This window comes from Mus pahari, chromosome 11 (assembly GCF_900095145.1).
Source record: "Mus pahari chromosome 11, PAHARI_EIJ_v1.1, whole genome shotgun sequence".
Lineage (NCBI taxonomy): Eukaryota > Metazoa > Chordata > Mammalia > Rodentia > Muridae > Mus > Mus pahari.
This window is the reverse complement of record NC_034600.1, coordinates 21,066,045-21,086,936: the sequence shown is the minus strand read 5'-3', so window position 1 is coordinate 21,086,936 and position 20,892 is coordinate 21,066,045. Positions and strand designations below refer to the sequence as shown.

The 20,892-nt window shown below is 36.5% G+C and overlaps 1 protein-coding gene across 1 annotated transcript in view; it reads left to right on the top strand.

Moving 5' to 3' along the window:
• The window catches only part of Xrcc4 (X-ray repair cross complementing 4), a 201,735-nt gene that overhangs the window by 750 nt on the left and 180,093 nt on the right, over positions 1–20,892 (top strand). The window contains exon 2 of the mRNA XM_021208634.2: positions 12,562–12,710. Within this exon, the coding sequence (XP_021064293.1) occupies positions 12,572–12,710 (139 nt within the window). The 5' untranslated portion in view covers positions 12,562–12,571. The remainder of the gene's footprint in view (positions 1–12,561; positions 12,711–20,892) is intronic.

The window sequence follows — 20,892 nt, the reverse complement described above, 5'->3', positions numbered from 1 at the left end:
ACGTGTATCATCAGTATTGAATTCCTTTGTGTTTATTTTACTTTTTTTTTTTTTTTTTTTTTTTTTTTTTTGTTAGTATGGTTCTAGTTTTTACTCAGAATGTTACCCATTCTTTAACTTAATGACCTCGCAGATATGTAGAAAGCGTTAGTGATGGACAACGATGTGATGTTAATTTCTAACCACGATCAAGCTGAATCATGAGAATCTAGTACTTATGACAACACAGTAGTACTTTTACTTAGTGCTATGCTATATGTGATTGTGTTTATTACTGCATGTCATCCAAGATTTTGTTTGGAATTATTACTGCATTTTGAAAATTAGTTATACCCAACTGCTATATGTGTTGGCCAAATACTCAAGAATCTGCATCTTAGTGTTATCAGGAGGCTGCAGCAGAAGGGATTTCTTTGAGTATTTGAATGGGGGACTGGGGATTAGGCCAATAAGAAAAATGATTGTAATTGAATAATCTCAAAATTGCTTTGTGTTATACCTTACTATTTAAGTTGACTAAACATGAATATTCCAAATGTAGATGTAGAAAATATGTTCTGTAGCTCAATAAGTTTAGGTTTTAAAGTAGTGAAAGTGTCAGTAGATGTTATAACTAACTTTATTTATATAAAGATTGCTAAGTCCTACTGTTTGACACTTCAAGTTGATGTTTCTGTATGAGGTTCTGGTCCAGGATCTAGTAAAGAGGCTAAGGTTGTTTAAGATGGTAATTGGTTTGTTGTATTTATGGGCAATTTAGGCCATAGTTTCTTATATATCTCAACTTTAGAATAGAGACAATTAACACTTTTCAGTTCTTAAGTTATCCATACAGGAGGTAGAGTTGAACGTGTGTGTTTGTCAGTGTGTGTGTGTGTGTGTGTGTATGCATGGCGATTAGTCACACAAAATCATTGATTGTGATTTTTGTTGCAAGTGAATGATGTCAAATTCCTTTCCTTTATTTCCATTTCTGGTAGCCCTGCTGTGATTTTCATTTCTAATCATCTGGTCAATTTACTCCTAACAGTAGAACTTGACTGTGTTATTCAATAATGCAGACATTATTGTCTTCTCTGCATGTGGAAGAATATTTTCAATTTTCATTTCATGAAATCCACAGAGTTGTATATAAAATGAGAAATTTATAGTTTTCTGTAAGAGTGCATTTAGCTTAGGTCATAGTTACATATAAATTAGGTCATAATACATATAAATAATTAAAACCTGTTTGATACATTATAAGCATTATAGTGAACATTGAATTTTCATTCTTGGGTGTGGAGGGCTAATGATGGAAAATTGTTTGATTGTTAGATGATATTTATACAATAAAAGGTTTAAAATTAATTTGGTTTCTTATGCTGCCAGACCACTTTCTCTACATTTTCCATTTGTTTTTGATTTCTGATATTGATACTATTTAAGGTTTTTTATTTTAGTTGTTTATCTTATTTATTGGTACACAGACAAATGTTATGGGTTTTATTTTCATTTATCATCTATCTATCTATCTATCTATCTTTGTGCTTTCTCTAATTATCAATCAAGTACCTAAATTGAAATTAAGTTATTTTGATTTCAATTACTATCTTTTCTCTTCCCTCATGACTCCTATATAAGGGCATGCAAGTTTTGTTTGAATGACCTGATATTTCTTTCATCATAAGAAATGATTCTATTATTTTTTCCATTTTAGCCTAATTTACTTATTTGTCCCATCAGTATCTACGTAATTTTCCTTTTTGTCCCAATTTTTAGTGTTTACTGTTTTATATGTTCTCTCCAAAATAACTCCTGCTCCCATACTGCACCAAGATTCTATTCTTAATATCACTCCAGTGATTGCCCGAGGTTGATCATCCCCAAATCATGGTTATATTTGCCCTATCATTTTATCACTTCATTTGCCATGCTGTTTCTTATTTCTTTTTTCTTTGTGAAGTTATGATGCTTGTGTTTATTTTGATTTTAAAAACAATTTTTAATAGATATTTTCTTTATTTACATTTCAAATGCTATCCTAAGGTTCCCTATACCCTCCCCCCGCCCCTGCTACCCTACCCACCCACTCCCGCTTCCTGGCCCTGGCATTCCCCTGTACTGGGGCATATAAAGTTTGCAAGACCAAGGGGCCTCTCTTCCCAATGATGGCTGAATAGGCCATCTTCTGCTACATATACAGCTAGAGACACGAGCTCTGGGGGTACTGGTTAGTTCATATTGTTGTTCCTCCTATAGGGTTGCAGACCCATTCAGCTCCTTTGGTACTTTCTTTAGCTCCTCTATTGGGGGCCCTGTGTTTCATCAAATAGATGACTGTGAGCATCCACTTCTGTATTTGCCAGGCACTGGCAGAGCCTCACAAGAGACAACTATATCAGGGTCCAGTCAGCAAAATCTTGCTGGCATATGCAATTGTGTCTGTGTTTGGTGGCTATTTATGGGAAGGATGGGTGGGTGGGGCAGTCTCTGGATGTTCCTTTTTTCATCTCAGCTCCAAACTTTGTCTCTGTAACTCCTTCCATGGGTATTTTCTTCCCCATTCTAAGGAGGAATGAAGTATACACACTTTGGTCTTCCTTCTTGATTTTCATGTGTTTTGAAAATCGAATCTTGGGTATTCTAAGTTTCTGGGCTAATATCCACTTATCAGTGAGTGCATATCATGTGAGTTCTTTGTTGATTGGGTTACCTCTCTCAGAATGATATCCTGCAGATCCATCAATTTACCTAAGAATTTCATAAATTCATTGTTTTTAATAGCTGAATAGTACTCCACTATGTAAATGTACAACATTTTCTGTATCCATTCCTCTGTTGAGGGGCATCTGGGTTCTTTCAGCTTTTGGCTGTTATGAATAAGGCTGCTATGAAGATAGTGGCACATGTATCCTTATTAACAGTTCGAACATCTTCTGGGTATATGCCCAGGAGAGGTATTGCTGGATCTTCTGGTAGTACTATGTCCAATTTTCTGAGAAACTACAAGACTGATTTCCAGCTTGCAATCCTATCAGCAATGGAGGAGTGTTCCTCTTTTTCCACATCCTCACCAGCATCTGCTGTCCCCTGAATTTTTGATCTTAGCCATTCTGACTATTGTGAGATGAAATCTCAGGGTTGTTTTGATTTTCATTTCCCTGATGGTTAAGGATGTTGAACATTTTTTAAGGTGCTTCTCAAATATTCGGTATTCCTCAGTTGAGAATTCTTTGTTTACCTCTGTACCCCACTTTTAATAGGGGAAATTTGGTTTTCTGGGGTCCAACTTTCTGAGTTCTTTGTATATATTGGATATTAGCCCCCTATTGGATTTAGGAGTGGTAAAGAGCTTTTCCCAATCTGTTGATTGCCATTTTGTCTTATTGACAGTGCCCTTTGCCTTACAGAAGCTTTGCAATTTTTTGAGGTCCCATTTGTCAATTCTTGATCTTACAGCACAAACCATTGCTGTTCTGTTCAGGAATTTTTCTCCTGTACCCATATCATCCAGGCTCTTCCCCACTTTCTCCTCTATAAGTTTCAGTGTCTGGTTTTATGTGGAGTTCCTTGATCCACTTAGACTTGAGCTTTGTACAAGGAGATTAGAATGGATCAATTTGCATTTTTCTACATACTAATGGCCAGTTGAGCCAGCACCATTTATTGAAAATGCTGTCTTCTATCCACTGGATGGTTTTTGCTCCTTTGTCAAATATCTATTGACCATAGCTGTGTGGGTTCATTTTTGGGTCTTCAATTCTATTCCATTGGCCTACCTGTCTGTCACTGTACCCATACCATGCACTTTTTATCACAATTGCTCTGTAGTACAGCTTGAGGTCAGGGATGGTGATTCCACCAGAGGTTCTTTTATTGTTGAGAATAGTTTTTTCTACCCTAGAATTTTTGTTATTCCAGATGAATTTGCAAATTTCCCTTCCTAACTTTGTGAAGAATTGAGTTGGAGTTTTGATGGGGATTGCATTGAATCTGTTGATTGCTTTTGGCAGGATGGCCATTTTGCCTATATTAATCCTGCCAATCCATGAGCATGGGAGATCTTTCCATCTTCTGAGGTCTTCTTCAATTTCTTTCTTCAGAGACTTGAAGTTCTTATCATACAGATCTTTCACTTCCTTGGTTAGAGTCACATCAATGTGTTTTACATTGTTTGTGACTATTGTGAAGGTGGTTATTTCCCTAATTTCTTTCCCAGCCTGTTTATCCTTTGTGTAGAGGAAGGCCACTGATTTGTTTGAGTTAATTTTATATCCAGCTACTGCACTGAAGCTGTTTATCAGGTTTAGGAGTTCTCAGGAATTTTTGGGGGCACTTATGTAAAGTATCAAATCATCTGCAAATAGTGATATTTTGACTTCTTCCTTTCCAATTTGTATCTCCTTGATTTCTTTTTGTTGTCTAATTGCTCTGGCTAGGACTTCAAGTAATATATTAAATAGGTAGGGAGAAAGTGGGCAGCCTTGTCTAGTCCCTGATTTTAGTGGGATTGCCTCCAGCTTCTCTCCATTTACTTTGATGTTGGCTACTGGTTTGCTGTGTATTGCTTTTATTATGTTTAAGCAGTGTTTTCTTGTAGTTCTTTGAGGGATTTTTGTGCTTTCTCTTCAAGGGCTTCTACCTGTTTAGCAGTGTTTTCCTGCAATTCTTTGAAGAATTTTTGTGCTTCTTCTTTAAGGACTTCTATCTGTTTAGCAGTGTTCTCCTGTATTTCTTTAAGTGAATTATTAATGCCCTTCTTAAAATCCTCTACCAGTATCATCATGAGATATAGTTTTAAATCCAAATCTTGCTTTTCGTGTGTGTTGGGGTATCCAGCACTCTTTGTGGTGGGCTTACTTGGTTCTGATGATGCTGAGTGGTCTTGCTTTCTGTTAGTACGATTCTTATATTTGCCTTTGCCATCTGGTAATCTCTGGTGTTAGACGTTTTAGCTGTCTCTGGCTGGAGCTTGTTCCTCTTGTGATTCTGTTAGCCTCTGTTAGCACTCCTGGGAGTCCAACTCTCTCCTGAGTCCCTGCAGGCAAGCTCTCTTCTTTCAGGGAAGGTGCACAGAGTTCTGGAGCTCTGATCCACCTCCTGGCTGAAGATGAAGGCCCGAAGGGACCCTGTCTATGAAGCTCTTTTGCTTCTGTGGCCTGTGAGCTCTCCTGTGTGTACTGGTCTCTGAGAGACTGGGCATATGAGTTGGTGTTCTCACCTGAGTTCTGGGGTCAGAGCCCTCTCTGGAGGCTGATGCTCCTCAATGATCCTAAGATCCTGGGTATGCTAGGGTGCCTGAAGCGTGGAGAGTCCCCTGTATGATCTGGGACTGTCCACTGAGTTTGAGCCCAAGATGCTGCGGGGTTGGCTCTGACAGGAATCTTATTTATTTTTTTAATGTGATTTCTACAGCCTTACTCACAACCTTTTCTTAACATCTCCTTGGTTTCTACTTTTAGTCTTGCTCTGCTGAATCCTTTATCCTTCCAAAACATTTACTGTTAAAGTGTTCTATTCATTGTTTTATGTTCCATTCCTTTCTGTTTCTCCTTTAGATTATATCAAAACTCTAAACTTTATATATTCTATCAATGATTTATATATTCATATTTGTCATTCCTTCTCTCTGTAATTCTGCATCTTCTATCCACTTGTCTACCAGAACATCAATATTTTTAATTTTAAAATTTTATTTTAAAAATACTGTGTATTTGTATATAAGTATTGTTTTATGTGTGGACATGTGGGTATATGTATGTATATATGTCCATATAGATAGAGGATCCCATGGAGGTGAGAAGAGGGTGTTAGACTTTCTTGATATAGAGCTAGATAGTTGTGAGCTGCCTCATGTCAGTGCTTGAAACCCTATCTAGGTTCCCTGCAATAGCATCAAGTGCACTCACCACTATTCTTCTCTGTATCCCCACTGTTTGTATTATTAAAGGTTAGTCCAAACATTCCTGTTTTAGTTAGGGTTTCTGTTGCTGTGAAGAGACACCATAATGACAGAAACTCATATAAAGGAAAACATTTCATTCTGCCTTGCCTACATGTTCAATAGCTTAGGTCATTGTAGTTATGAACTGCCCACAGAAACATGCCTACCTGTAGCAGACATGGTGATGGAAAAGGAACCAAGAGTTTTACTCTGGATTAGTAGACAGCAGGAAGAGAGAGACACTGGGCCTGGCTTGAGCATTTGAAATGTCAAAGTCTACTCCCAATGACACACTTTCTTTAACAAGGTCACACCATCTAATAGTGCCACTTCCTGGTGACCAAGCATTTAAATCTATAGACTATGGGGCCATTCCTATTCAAACCAGTATAATCCCCAAATGAATACCTTTCCTCCAGTACCTACCTGTATTATACATTTTCATCTTGGTTAAAGGCACTAATGTGCAGGTAGTTTCTGTGTTAACACTTTGGAGATACTCCTTACTCCTATCATTCTTTTATATTGAGCTAAGTCCATCACCAAATCTTCTTCATTCTGTCAATAAAATGTATCTGGAATCTCTCAGTCTCTACTGATTTTCTTTCTTGGATTTCTCTTATATTATACTTGTGCATGTTCTCTCTCTCTCTCTCTCTCTCTCTCTCTCTCTCTCTCTCTCTCTCTCTCTCTCTCTCTCTCTCTCTCTCTCTCTCTCTCTCTCTCTCTCTCTCTCTCTCTCTCTCTCTCTGTCTCTTTCTCTCTGTCTCTCTTGGCCTGGATTACACAATTAGAGTTTTTGCTCTCTCCTACTTTTTGTTTCTTTTTTTATTCTTTGCCTCACAATGTTGGTCAGACTACTGATATTTTAAGTATGTCTTAAAACTATTTTAGGTGAGTATACCATCTTATCTTGAAGATTACATCTTAAAAGAGAATAAGAGCATCAATAGAAAAATTGTGACTTTCAAGTAGAATCTGAGGTTCATTGTAATGCATCAGTGTTGGTAATGTGGGATTTATTAAGTTCAAACTGTTTATACCTCTCTTCTATTTTAATTTATACAGAGTCAGACTGTTCTCACATTAGGTATCACCAGTCCAGTTCATATATAGTCTTTCTTAATTGAAAAATAGGCTCAGGACTGAAATCTATTGGAATCATGTGTGGAAAAGGAATAAGACTTGAGTTGCCTACCCCAAACCTATTTACTTAACTGTACCTATTTACTTGCCTGTTTACTAATGGAATACAAGAGAATGAGCAACATTGGAAGACAAGAGAAATGCGAATCAATATTGGGGAGAAAACCCTATATAATATCACAAGTTGTTACTACCTACAGTTGAACCACATACACAAAATTCTAAGAGTCATAGACTACCAAAGTTAACATTTTAGTCAAATAACAGCAACTTTATGGGGTTTACATCATAATAAACTGTTTTAACATCCCATGAGCACTTAAATTCCTAATTAGATGAGTAATTACATACTTAGGTTCCGTGCACTGAATCCCTGAATACATTCTAGGGAGAATTCCTAACACCCTCATGTTCTGTTGGTGATACATTTTCAAGCTGTACTGAACTATTGTACCCAAATCTTAATAAGGCCCTATTCTTTTTCATAAAAGTTTAAGTTCTAGGGTCTTCTGAGCTATGCAGATCAAATACCAACATCTAACCAACCAACCAATAAAACAACAAAACAACAGTAACCCCCCCCCAACCCCCTGTCACCCAAAGGGGTTGGGAAGATGGCTCAGTTAGTAAGGGCCTTTGGACTATAAGCATTAAGACTCTAGTTCAAATCCAGCAACCTCATTAGTAGCAGAGAACAGCTGAGAGTCCCTATAATCAAAGCATTGTGGGCTACAGACAAGCAGATCCTAAGTATTCTAGCATAAAACATCAGCTTCTGCTTTAGTGAGAGACCTCATGTCAGGCAATGAGAGAGAGAGAGAGAGAGAGAGAGAGAGAGAGAGAGAGAATATGAATATATTAGATAAGACCCCCCCCAAGATCCGTTCTGACCTCTGCATGGATATACATGGGCTCACTTGTGTTCATGTACCACACACAAAGTAAATGCAGTGTAGTGGTTATATAAATCTGCCTTTTTGTCTAGAAATTATGTATGTCCCTGTTTTTGAATTTTTAAAAATATAAGGCTTTAAAAATCTGTCATCATACTTTTGCTTTGCAATTACATTTTCTTTTCATTTTTCTAAAAGTAAAGTCTAGCAAAATAGTATAAGCAGAATCCACTTGTAGATTATTAACAGCTGCTTCTATATAGTAGTTTTTATTGTGAATTCCCTTTAGGTATCAGCCCATTTTTCTTGACTAGGGACCATGTAAGTGATTGCTTCATTAGAAACTTGAGTTTATCCCTTTCTAGTCTGTATGTACAACTTCTTGGCAAAGCTGCAGAATTTGGACACCTGCAGTCCAAGCAGCTTGAAGAGAAGCCATCACTGACTATTAAGAGAAGGAAAAGAAGCTCGAGTTCAAAATGGTGTTATCAATGATACAGTGTTGTAACTAACTTGAGCTGACCTAAGTGCTGGCTTCTGCCACGTTCCTTATCAGCATCCAAAAGGGCATACAAAATGCTTTGTAAACTAATTTAAAAAGTGTCTTGTTTATTCAGAAGCAACTGTGAATGGTATTTGTTCAGACCAAGATCACATCAGTTGCACACCAGCCAACAACGTATTAGTCTTCTAAGAGAGAGGCCATGTATCAAAGACACAAAGTACTAAAGATAAGCTTCTCAATTCTCAACTGTTCTGAGCTCTCAATAAAGCTACTGATGTACAAATTGGGGTGGAACCCAAGTGGTTCCACCTGCAGGCTCCTCTTAGATTCCTGGCTTTGGCTGAGAGAGGTGCTGATACTAATGTGCCCTTTAGTACTCTTAGGAAACAAAACATGGCCTCTTAGAGCCTCAATCAATCAGCGTCTCTGAAGAGGATTCCACTCATTTTCTCCAAGTAGTTCTGGGGCAGAACACTGGCTATTTCTGTGTACAAGGCTGATAGGACGGAAAATATGGTTGATTTGCTCTGAGCCTTAAAAGAATTTTGGACTCTTTCATGTGTTCTTGTGGTTGATTCTCGGATATTTTTATTTGATATTTAATGAGTAGGTAGTCTTAGTAAAGTGATGAATTATTTAAGCAATTAGCTCAAATGTAGATTATCAAGACCTAATTTAAATGATAATTTGAAGCTCAGATTCCTTACAGGATACAGAGTTATGTGAGTGTGTTTATTAATGCATGTATCACTTAAATATGGTTCACATGTCTTGCTTCACCAGCAAGTATACTAAAGTTGGAGCAGTATGTTTCACAGTCCATCCCAGTTGCAAACTTCAGTCCTCAAACAGTATTTCTTTAAAGGAAAATTAGCTTAATTTTAGAAAGTTTTAAATTAATGAGAAAATTAGAAGATATTTGTACTGTTACAATTAAAATATATTTTTAGAATTGATCTTATCCATGTATGTCTTTTGAATATTATTGAACTTAAAACCCTTCATAGTATTGTGAAATAATGTCTGACTGACAGGCATCTGGAATAGTAAATGATTTTGTCTCTATATTTAGGAATTTGTTAGTGATTCTAAATATGAATTTAAAAAAGCAATGGAACAGCCTGCTTTTTGAGTGCTGGAATTTTCTTGCACTGAATTAATGCTAACAATGCCATGGCTCTGCAGATATGTGTGAGAAGAAATAATTGTATGTGTGCACATGTGTGTGTGCACATGCATATCTCTATGTGTCCTGCTGTGTAATGTTTTTGTGAAAGTATTTAGAAAGAAAATATGGCATTCTAAAAGTAGTTGTAATAAACTCACCACCAAACACAAAATAAGAAAATTTTCTTTTTGTTTGCTTTATTTATATCATTATGTTGATGTATGTGTGTGGGCATGCACCTGAAGGCTTGAGGTTAAGCTTAGATGTTATTCCTCTCTCTGCATCTTAATTTTTGAGGCAATATTTTTCATTAGACAAGGCTGGCTGGGCAGTGAGTCCCAGAAATCGCCGGTTTCGGCCATGCATCTGTTGGAAGCACTTTATCAACTAAATTCTCTCCACATCCCCCACAGGGTTTCAATCTACATGAATTATGTGCTCCTGAGTTAGAGAGGTAGCTCATCCAATTGATAGCCTAGGACTCAAGTATCATTGGGTTCCTTCCCTAGCACTTCAGAATACTGGGTGTGGTGTTATATGCTTGTGATCATAAAATTTGAGAGGTTGAGGCTGGGGATTCAGATAACTTCAAAGTCATTTACAGGTACATTGCAAATTCAATTTTGAGGACAGCGAGGATGAAAGATTTTAATGTAAGGGGAAAAATAATCAAAATCCTTCAAGATGTACCTATAGGTTTGGATTTCTGAAAATGACTCTAGTAACTCAGGAAGTAATCACAAAAGCTGACAAATGAGATTACAGTTCATTCAAATGCTTTTGTAGAACAGAAGAGAATATAGAATGAAGAGCCAGCCCCGGATTAGGGGAATACCATTGAGAGCTATATATTGGATGTAAGATTAATTTATAGAATATATAAAGAACCCAATAAATACCAAAATGCAAGTCAACTCATTCTCTAAGTGGGTTAATGAAATGAAGCAATCTCAAAAGATGAAGAACAAATGACTGTTAGCATATATGGCAAGTTCAATATCTTTAGCTACCAGGGAAAAGCCTTTCCTTTTCTTTTCAATTAGCCTGAGTTATTATAAAGAAAAAAATATTTTTTTGAGAGTATCAGAAATATTAAACTTTTATATATTACTGATGTAAATTAGTGAAGAGAATATGGAAATTAGTTGTAGCTTTCTTCAAAAACCTACAAATAGAACTGCCTTATAAGTCAGCTATATCCATCCTATTATATACAGCAAGGAGGATAAATTGCTATTCCACAGGGATACTTGAGGATCTATGCTTTTTTTGTAGCAGTGTTTACAATGGTCGATTTATATAGCCTAGAGATCTCTTAATAGATGAATATAAAGATATTTGATAATCAGTCATAAAGAACTAAATAATGTCATTTACAAGAAAATGAATCATGGGACATCATCATATTCACTGAAATAAACCAGACTCAGACAAATATCATATTTTCATTCCTTTGAAAACCCTGGATTTTTATATAGATATGTAGTGTAGACACACACACACACACAGACAGACAGACACACACACACACACACACACACACACAGAGGAGAAGGGGAAAGTGAGAGGGAAGGAAGTTATGAAGCAGATTCCGGACTCCTGGGGAAAGGACTGGAACTGGAAGAAGGAAAGGGGAGAGAAAGCTAGGGATGAGAATGGATATGGTTGAAGCACCAGATACACGTGTATGAAAACGCCTATGCAAGCCACTGCTATGTAGCTTGATTATACAGCAGTACAAAATTAATATAGCAACAACAACAAAAAAAGAATTATGTTTTCCCTCTGGTTAATATGTAACCTTTAAATGTAGTATGGTGTGTAGTGCAACCTTCATCGGTTTTACAAACTGACAAAGAAGGTAGGAGTTTGTACTAGAACATCCTAATGAGTTATGCATTCAAAATTTTAAGTTTCAGGTCTCAGAACCAAACAGACAAATAAGAGACTTCATTAAACATGACTAATTTAAAATGTGTGTTGAAACTGTCATTTACACATTTTGGTGAATTATATTTCATAGATATATTTATCTAAAATAGACATCAAACTGAAAAAATGAAAACAGATTAATAACATCAGTAAGACAATAAGAAACTAAATGAAAACATTACCAATGTTGAAGACAGGAGTATATTCATATCTAATAAGTATATGTAAAGAGTGCAACATCCATTACTCACCAAAGGGTTTGAATTCAAATCACAATGTGATGCTAGAATTTGTCCACCCATGTGGTTAAAATGAACCAAAGGGGAAATAGTTGTTTAGGACACTCATACATCAATCACAATTTCATAGCACTCTTAAAGGAACTTGGCTATATAGTACCCAAACTCATACATGATATCCTCTATTTCAGCAGTTCCATTTGAAGGAAAGAACCCCCCCCCCCCCGCGCGCTATCCATGCATAGGCATTTATAGAATGTCATGGCAGCAGTGTTTGTAGTAGTCAAGACCTATAAAGTTCCAAATGGTTGTCACTAGAAAAACAATAGTAAATTAAATCAGTTAGTTTAATTAATGTTCTGAATGATGTACAACTGTAGAATGTAGTGTGGATAAATGTCTCAAATATGCTTATTCAGTGAGACCATTTCTTTGTTAGAGAGAGGGGAGGATCTAGTCACTCCTAAGGATTGGGAAATGTAAATTTACTCATGTTGCAATAGTAATTTTATTTAGCACATCAGTTTGGCTGATTATTTGCCCTTTAAGAACGTCTGCTTTTCTCATCTCTAAAATCTGTGTGTCACTATTGAGCACAACTATGACTTCTGAGTTCACTCGTTGGCTCTATTATACAGCAGTTTACTTTTATTTCTTTGGAGTCTATATACCTGCAAGACAAGGATAAAAGTTATCATAATTGGATTATTGCAGTCTCCTTTTAAATAATTGATTTTGTTCTTTTATTACAGGTAGCCAGAAATGGAAAGGAAAGTAAGCAAAATCTATCTTGCTTCTGAACCCAACATAACTTATTTTCTGCAAGTNTCTTGGGAGAGATCAATAGGATCCGGTTTTGTTATTACGCTTACTGATGGCCTTTCAGCCTGGACTGCAACAGGTAATCTTGACAACAAACATGTTCCAAGTAAAAGTTCTGCAAAAGTAATGTACTGCTCTTTAGTTCTCAGGAACTCTTCAGGTTAAAGTGTTTCTTCATAGACACAGGTAACATCAGTACTCCATTTTTCATTGTCTGCATTTTGCAGTTGCATATGGGTCTGTAATAGTTGATATTGTTTCCCAGAATTGACACTGTGTACAGTAGCTAATTCTACCTGCTCTGTCAGCTTTATTGCTTGGACCTAGTCATGGTTTTATAATGGTCTTTGTACAGAAACATAAACAACACATTTAAAATATTTATATCCTCTTGGGGTCTGGGGAAAGCCTGGGACTTAGAGGAAGTAGATTGTGGGGCTAAGAGATGCTGTTGGATTGTAGGTGTGGAGTTTTCATGTTGTGCTTTTACTTCTATCTAGTTGTTTAGCTTGAATTTCTTTTGAATTCATTTATAATGCAGTTTTAAAAAGCAAAGCAGATCCCACCCCAATATGTGGAAATTGTACTGTTTTATCATAGAGACTCACTTTTGAAAATTTTTTTTTACTGATCTTTTAAGCTGTGAATAGCTTCAAGTCAAGTAAAGCATATGGTGGGCTCCTCGTTAGTGTAGGGGGTAGCATGTCACTCTCAGACTGTTGCAGTCATAAAGTTAAAGAAATTTGAATCATGTTGTTTTCCAATTCCAAAGTTTTAATGTTTTTAAGGACTTAAAACATTTTTGTAGTTACATAACACAATTATTTCTAGAGTTGTAAATGGCATATTAGATGAAAATTTAAGAATTTTTATATACTATTTGTATATTATAACACAGTCTTCCTAAGATTTATCACTATAATTATTATCTCTCAAATTGTAATCCATCACAAAATTCTGTTTCACTCTTGTCTGGTACAAATGCTGTTACTCAGCACAATCAAAATGAATTCAAGCTTAGTTTTTTTCATCTGGCTTTCATGGCAGCAAATGAGGAATATTTGCATTTATATTATTGGAAACAGGGATTTCAAGGATAATGTGTGCAGTATTCCTTGTGTTAACTATTTGAGGTGTATATTTCTTTGTGAGAAGTATTGACTGCTTCTGGCAGGTAGCAGTGAAGTGAGATTTGCTATGTTAGTCCTATGGAGGGAGTATAGCCATATGACAGCCCTTGTTTGAAAGAGTAGACAATGTGATGGCTAAAACCATGGTAATGGCTCAGAGTGTATATGATAATTAGAGAAGAGAGTTTTAACTATATAAAACTAGTTAGCAAAAAGAAAAAAGAAAACAAACTGATGACTTAACAGTTAGCCCCTTTGTAGATGAGAACTCCTGCCTCCTATTTTCTTACATTACACATTTATACTTAATTCAGTAAGTCTCGATTTTGTTCTCTAACTAATGTAATCCAGTGTGACAGAATCGTGCTAGGAGACCCTCTCGCTGTACTTGGCGTGTGAACATTGTGGCTTCCTGTAGTGACCACATTTCAAGCATGGAATTTTAAAGTGCACTCTGTAATGATTTTATCTTCAAAAATTAACCAATGACGTTTTAGATTTTACATATATTTTATGCCTTGCATCTATTTATATTTTCTTGTTTAACTATTAGGGCAACTGTATAAGCAAACATAAGAATATACCTTTTTATGTAAGACTTGTTACATACATGTTGTATGGTACTTTATAGACATTACACAATTAAGAGTATTGAAACAATTAAATAAATGAAACATGAAAATAGATTTCCTTCCTATACCTCTTCCTGTGTTTTAGTTGTTCAACTTTTTGATTGCTGCAGCCTTCAATTATGTATAATTTTTACTCTTTTCATTTAAGTGGAAAGGATGTGAGGTTTGTTTTTATCTCCCCACACTAAGCCTGCTGATTTTTTTCCCCATTAGCAATGCTTTATCTAATGAATGTTTGGGGACCTAATTATCATGTGGCCTGTCATCAGTCACTTCTGTATTACAGACTGTTGTGTCACAGGGTCATTTCACAAAGTGGGTTAATGATTGATGATCACTATGTGCCTTGTAAAATAATTGCTTCTGGTAGCAAGAAACTTATATCACCTATCTGCAGGATGTCTATGTATATTGGAGATTAATTAAAACCTTACTAATATTTTACTATCAAATATTTAGATTTCTGTATAACTTTTCTAAAGTTATTTTGGTAAGTATATGTAAATAATATTACAAAACTTCTAAGACCTTTGTTAACTATATGTAAATAATAGTATAAAACTCCTAAGAAAGGCCTTTTGACACTAGGTCTCCTATGTGATGGCACCCATATTTCTAATGCAGTAAGGTTGGTGTCTTCTGCTCTCTGACATAGGATAGGATAAATCTCTGCAGTCTTTACTTACACATGGGAACATTTTTTCAGTTTGTCTTTACCAAATCTACAAATAATCTCAAAATGATGTTTGTGGAGTCTCTGTTAATCTGTTTCTCATTTTTGTTTGTCCTCTTACCTTGTAATGAAGTGGTTCAACTTCATTCTGGATGGACTTTATTCTCACCACATTTTCCTGACTGCCATTTCAAGTTTAGAACAATGAATGCATACAGATATTCCATTGTTCTTAAGCATAAAAATAAGCTGGCAAACAAGTTATTTTTCCAATATTATGATTTGGAGTAGACAATGAAAATCCCATGTTCCCTTTAAATAGGGAATGTTTGGTCATGCTTTTAAGACATATGCCCTTTCATAAGGATTTTTTCTTTTGTTATGTTGAATTTTTAAATTTTTGATTTACATTTTTAAGAATTTTATACATGAGTCCTATATACATATCTCCCTGTCCTAACTCCAACTCCTCCTGTGACTTCCCACTCCATCTCAAATTCATGTCCTTTTCTTTTTATATGTATATATTTATTTATGGATATATAAATACAATCTGCTGAGTTTGCGTGTTGTCCATATGCATATGTATTTAGGACTAACCACTTCTAGTCCCATAATGTATCAGAGGCTCATCCCTGGAGAAGACTGATTCTCCCGTCTCAGCTGTAAATTGCTTATATATTTTTTTATCTAGGAATATGGACTTCTGAGATTTCTTTCATCCAGATTGGATGTCACCTGGCATTGTTACTATGTGGGTTGTCTTTAAGCAACTGTATTGAGATTTTGTGGGTATTCCTTCACTGAGCTATATAGAAGACAATATCTCCCAGCAAACATCTAGGTTTTCTGGCTTTTGAAATCTGTCCATCATTCATCCTTCCTTGATTTTCCCTGAACCTTAGTTGAAGGGATTCTTGTAGGTATATCATTGGCATTGGGCATGCTACAGTCACTTGTTCTCTGTATTTTGACCAATTGTAGTTTTTTGTTTTTGTTTTTTTACTATAATTACTTTTACTATTTTTTTTATATAGTCCAGCCATTGCCCCCTTCCTTGTCCCCCCTCCAACAGTTCCCCAACTCATTCCTTCTCCCCACTCTCTCCAAGGGGATGTTCTGCGCCCCCCCCCCCCCAAACCCAGAAGTCACTTCTCCCTGGACCTTAAGAGGGTTAGGCACATCTCCAACTGAGGCCAGACAAGGCAGTCCTCTTCTTTTATGTGTTGGGGGCCTTGGGCCAGCTGGTGTACGCTGCCTGGTTGGTGGCTTCTCAGTGTCTGAGAGGTCCCCGGGGGTCCAAGTTAGTTGAGACTGCTGGTCTTCCTATAGGGTCACCCTCCTCAGCTTCTTCCAGCCTTTTCCTAATTCAACCACAGGGTTCCCTATCTAAAGTCAAATGGTTGGGTGTAAGTATCTGCATCTCTCAGTCAGCTGCTTGTTGTGTCTTTAGAGGACCACCATGATTCCTGTCTGTAAGCATACCATAGCATCAATAATAGTATCAGGCATTGGAGTCTTCCCTTGAGATGGATCCCAATTTGGGCCTGTCGCTGGACCTCCTTTCCCTTAGTCTCTTCTCCATTTTTGTCCCTGCAGTACTTTTAGCCAGGAACAATTCTGGGTTAGAGATTTTGACTGTGGGATGGCAACTCCATCTCTCCAATTGATGCCCTGTCTTTTTACTGGAGGTGGACTCTACAAGTTCCCTCTTCCCACTGTTGGGCATTTCATCTAAGGTTCCTCCCTTTGCGTCCCGAGAATCTCTTACCTCCCAAGTCTCTGGTACTTTTTAGATGGTCTCCCCAACTCTACCCCCCCCCCCCCACCCAGGTTGCATATTTCCATTCATTCTACTGACCCTCTGGGCTTCTCCCTGCCCATACCTGATACTTTTCCCTCTTACCTCTTCCCATCTCCTGTCCCATACAAGTCGCTCCTTCCCTCTGCCTCCTGTGATTATTTTCTTCTCCCTTCTAAGTTGGATTGAAGCATGCTCTCTTTGGCCTTTCTGTTTGTTTCACTTCTTAGGGCCTGTGGATTGTATCCTAGGTGTTCTGTACTTTTTGGCTGATATCCACTTATTAGTGAATACATACCATGCATGCCATTTTGGTTCTGGGTTATCTCACTCAGGATGATATTTTCTAGTTCTATCCATTTGCCTGCAAAACTTTTGATGTCCTTATTTGTAATAGCTGAATAGTATTTCATTGTATAAATGAACCACATTTTCTGTGCCCATTTTTCCTTTGGGAGACATCTGGGTTGTTTCCAGCCTCTAGATAATACAGATAAAGCTGCTATGAACATAGTGGAGCACATGTCCTTGTGGTGGGGGCATATTTTGGGTATAAGCCCAAGAGTGGTATGGTAGATCTATTTCCAGTTTTCGGAGGAACCTCCACATTGATTTCCAGAGTGGTTGTACCAGTTTCCAATCCCAGCAGCAATGGAGGAGTGTTTGTCTTTCTCCACATCTTAGACATCATGAGTTTTTGATCTTAGCCATTCTGATTGGTGTAAGGTGGAATGTCATGGTTGTTTTGATTTACATTTCCCTGATGACTAAGGACTTTGAACATTTCTTTAAGTGCTTCTTGGCCAATCGACATTCCTCTTGTGAATTTTCTGTTTAGCTCTGGACCCCATTTTTTAATTGGGTTATTTGGTTTGTTAGAGTCTAACTTATTGAGTTCTTTATACATTTTGGACATTAGCCCTCTATCGGATATGGGGTTAATGAAAATATTTTCCCAATCTGTAGGTTGTCGATTTGTCTTATTGACTGTGTCTTTTGTCTTACAGAAGCTTTTTAGTTTCATGAGGTCCCATTTTTCAATTGCTGATCATAGAGCCTGAGCCATTGGTTTCTGTTCAGAAAATGCTCTCCTCCTTTCCCATGACAATAAGTTCAAGGCTTTTCCCNCTTTTTTTTTTTTTTTTCTATTAGATTCAGTGTATCTTGTTTTATGTTGAGGTCCTTGATCCACTCTCACTTGAGCATGGTGTAAGGTGACAAATATGGATGAATTATCATTTTTCTACATACAGACTGGCAAATAGACCAGCACCACTTATTAAAGATGGTTTCTTTTTGTCACTGTATATTTTTGGTTTCTTTGTCAAAGATAAAGTTTCCATAAGTGTCTAAAGTGTCCTTAAGTGGCTTTTCTGGATCTTCAATTCTATTCCATTGATCAACCTGTCTGTCTCTGTATCAGTGTCATGATGTTTTTATCACTATTCTTCTGTACTACAGCTTGAGGTCAGGAATGACAATTTCTTCAGAAGTTCTTTTACTGTTAAGAATTGTTTTCGCTGACCTGGGATTTTTGTTTTTCCTTATGAAATTGAGAATTGCTCTGTCCATGTATGTTAATAATTGTGTTTGATTTGGATGGGTATTGCATTGAATCTCTAGATTGCTTTTGATAGGATGGCCATTCTTACTATGTTAATCCTACCAATCTGTGAGCATGGGAGATCTCTCCATTTTCTGAGGTTTTCTTCACTTTCTTTCTTGAGAGATTTGAAGTTCTTGTCATACAGATCTTTTACTTGTTTGGTTAGAGTTACCCCAAAATACTCTATATTATTTGTGACTATTGTGAAGGGTGTCTTTTCCATAATTTCTTTCTCAGCCCATTTATTATTTGTATAAAGGAAGGCTACTGATTTGAATTAGTTTTATATTCAGCCACTTTGCTGAAGTTGTAGCTGTAGAAGTTCTCTGATAGAATTTTTGAGAAATTTTATAGTTGCTTATATATACTATCATAACATCTGCAAATAGTGATACCTTAACTTCTTCTTTGCCAGTTTGAATCCCCTTGATCTCCTTTGGCTGTCTTATTGCTCTAGCTAGAACTGTGAGTACTATATTGAATAGGTAAGTGGAGATATGGGCAGCCTAGTCTTGTTCTTGATTTTAGTGAGATTGGTTCAAATATCTCTTCATTTAATTTGATATTGGCTGTTGGTTTTCTGTATATTGCTTTTATTATGTTTAGGTATGGATCTTGAATTCCTGATCTCTCTCATACTTTTACACAAAGGGGTGTTTATTTTGTCAAATGCTTTTTGAGCATCTAATGAGATGATCATGTGATTTTTTTTGGGTTTGTTTACATTGTTGATTACATTAATGGATTTTCATATATTGAATCAACCTTGCATCCTTGGGCTGAAGCCTACTTGATCTTGGTCAAGAATGATCTTTTCCCAATCTCTTGGTTGCTGTTTTGCCCCATTCACAGTGTCCCTTGCCTTATAGAAGCTTTGCAATTTTATGAGGTCCTATTTGTCAATTCTAGATCTTATTACATAAGCCATTGGTGTTCTCTTTAGAAAGTTTTTCCCTATGCCCATGTGCTTGAGGCTCTTCCCCACTTTCTCTTTTATTAGTTTTAGTGTTTCTGGTTTTATGTGAAGATCTTTAATCTACTTGGACTTCAGCTTTGTCCAGGAGATAAGAATGGATTGATTTGCATTTTTCTGCATGCTGACCTCCAGTTGAACCAGCACCATTTGTTGAAAGTGCTACTTTTTCCCCCTGGATGGTTTTAACTCCTTTGTCAAAGATCAAGTGAACAAAGGTGTGTGGGTTCATTTCTGGGTCTTCAATTTTGTTCCATTCATCTACCTACCTGTATCTGTACCAATACCATGCAGTTTTTAATCACTATTGCTTCATACTACAGCTTGAGGTCAGGGATGGTGATTCCCCCAGAAGTTCTTTTATTTTTGAGAATAGTTTTTACTATCCTGGGTTTTTGTTAGTACAGATGAATTTGCAAATTGCTCTTTCTAACTCTATGAAGAATTGAGTTAGAATTTTGATGGGGATTGCATTGAATCCATAGATTTCTTTTGGCAAGATGGCCATTTTTACTATATTAATCCTGTCAATCCACAAGCCTGGTAGATCTTTGCATCTTCTGAGATCTTCAATTTCTTTCTTCAGAGACTTGAAGTTCTTGTTATACAGATCTTTCACCTGTTTGGTTAGAGTCACACCAAGGTATTTTATATTATTTGTGACTTTTGTGAAGGGTGTTGTTTCCCTAATTTCTTTCTCAGTCTTTTTATCCTTTGAGTATAGGAAGGTCACTGATTTGTTTGAGTTAATTATAGATCCAGTCACTTTGCTGAAGTTGTATATCAGGTTTAGGATTTCACTGGTGGAGTTTTTGGGGCCACTTAAATATACTATCTTATCATCTGCAAATAGTGATATTTTGACTTCCTCCTTTCCAATTTGTATCCCTTTGATGTTCTTTTGTTGTCTAATTGCTTTGTCTAGGACTTCGAGTAGTATATTGAATAGAAAAGGAAAGAGTGGGCAGCCTTGTCTATTCCCTGATTTTAGTGGGATTGCTTCAAGTTTCTTTTTATTTAGTTTGATGTTGGCTACTGGTTTGCTGTATATTGCTTTTACTATGTTTAAGTAAGGGCCTTGATTTCCTGATCTTTTGTAGATGTTTAGCATGAAAAGGTTTTGGATTTTGTGAAATGCTTGATAAGCATCTAACAAATGATCATTTTTACCCCTCCCCTTGGAGTTTGTTTATATAGTGGATTACATTGATGGATTTCCATATATTGAATCATCCCTTCATCCCTGGGACAAAGCCTACTTGCCAAATTTATCCCAGGCAGATTTTAGACCTTACATAAAAATAATTGGCCATATAATCCTGTTCATTACATCATCAAAATAGTAATAGCTTAGATAATATTTTGGTATTTTCAGACAATGTGCACATCAAATTGTAAAAATTTGTTCTTAGTGTCCTCAGCTTCTACCTATTTCCACATAATGGT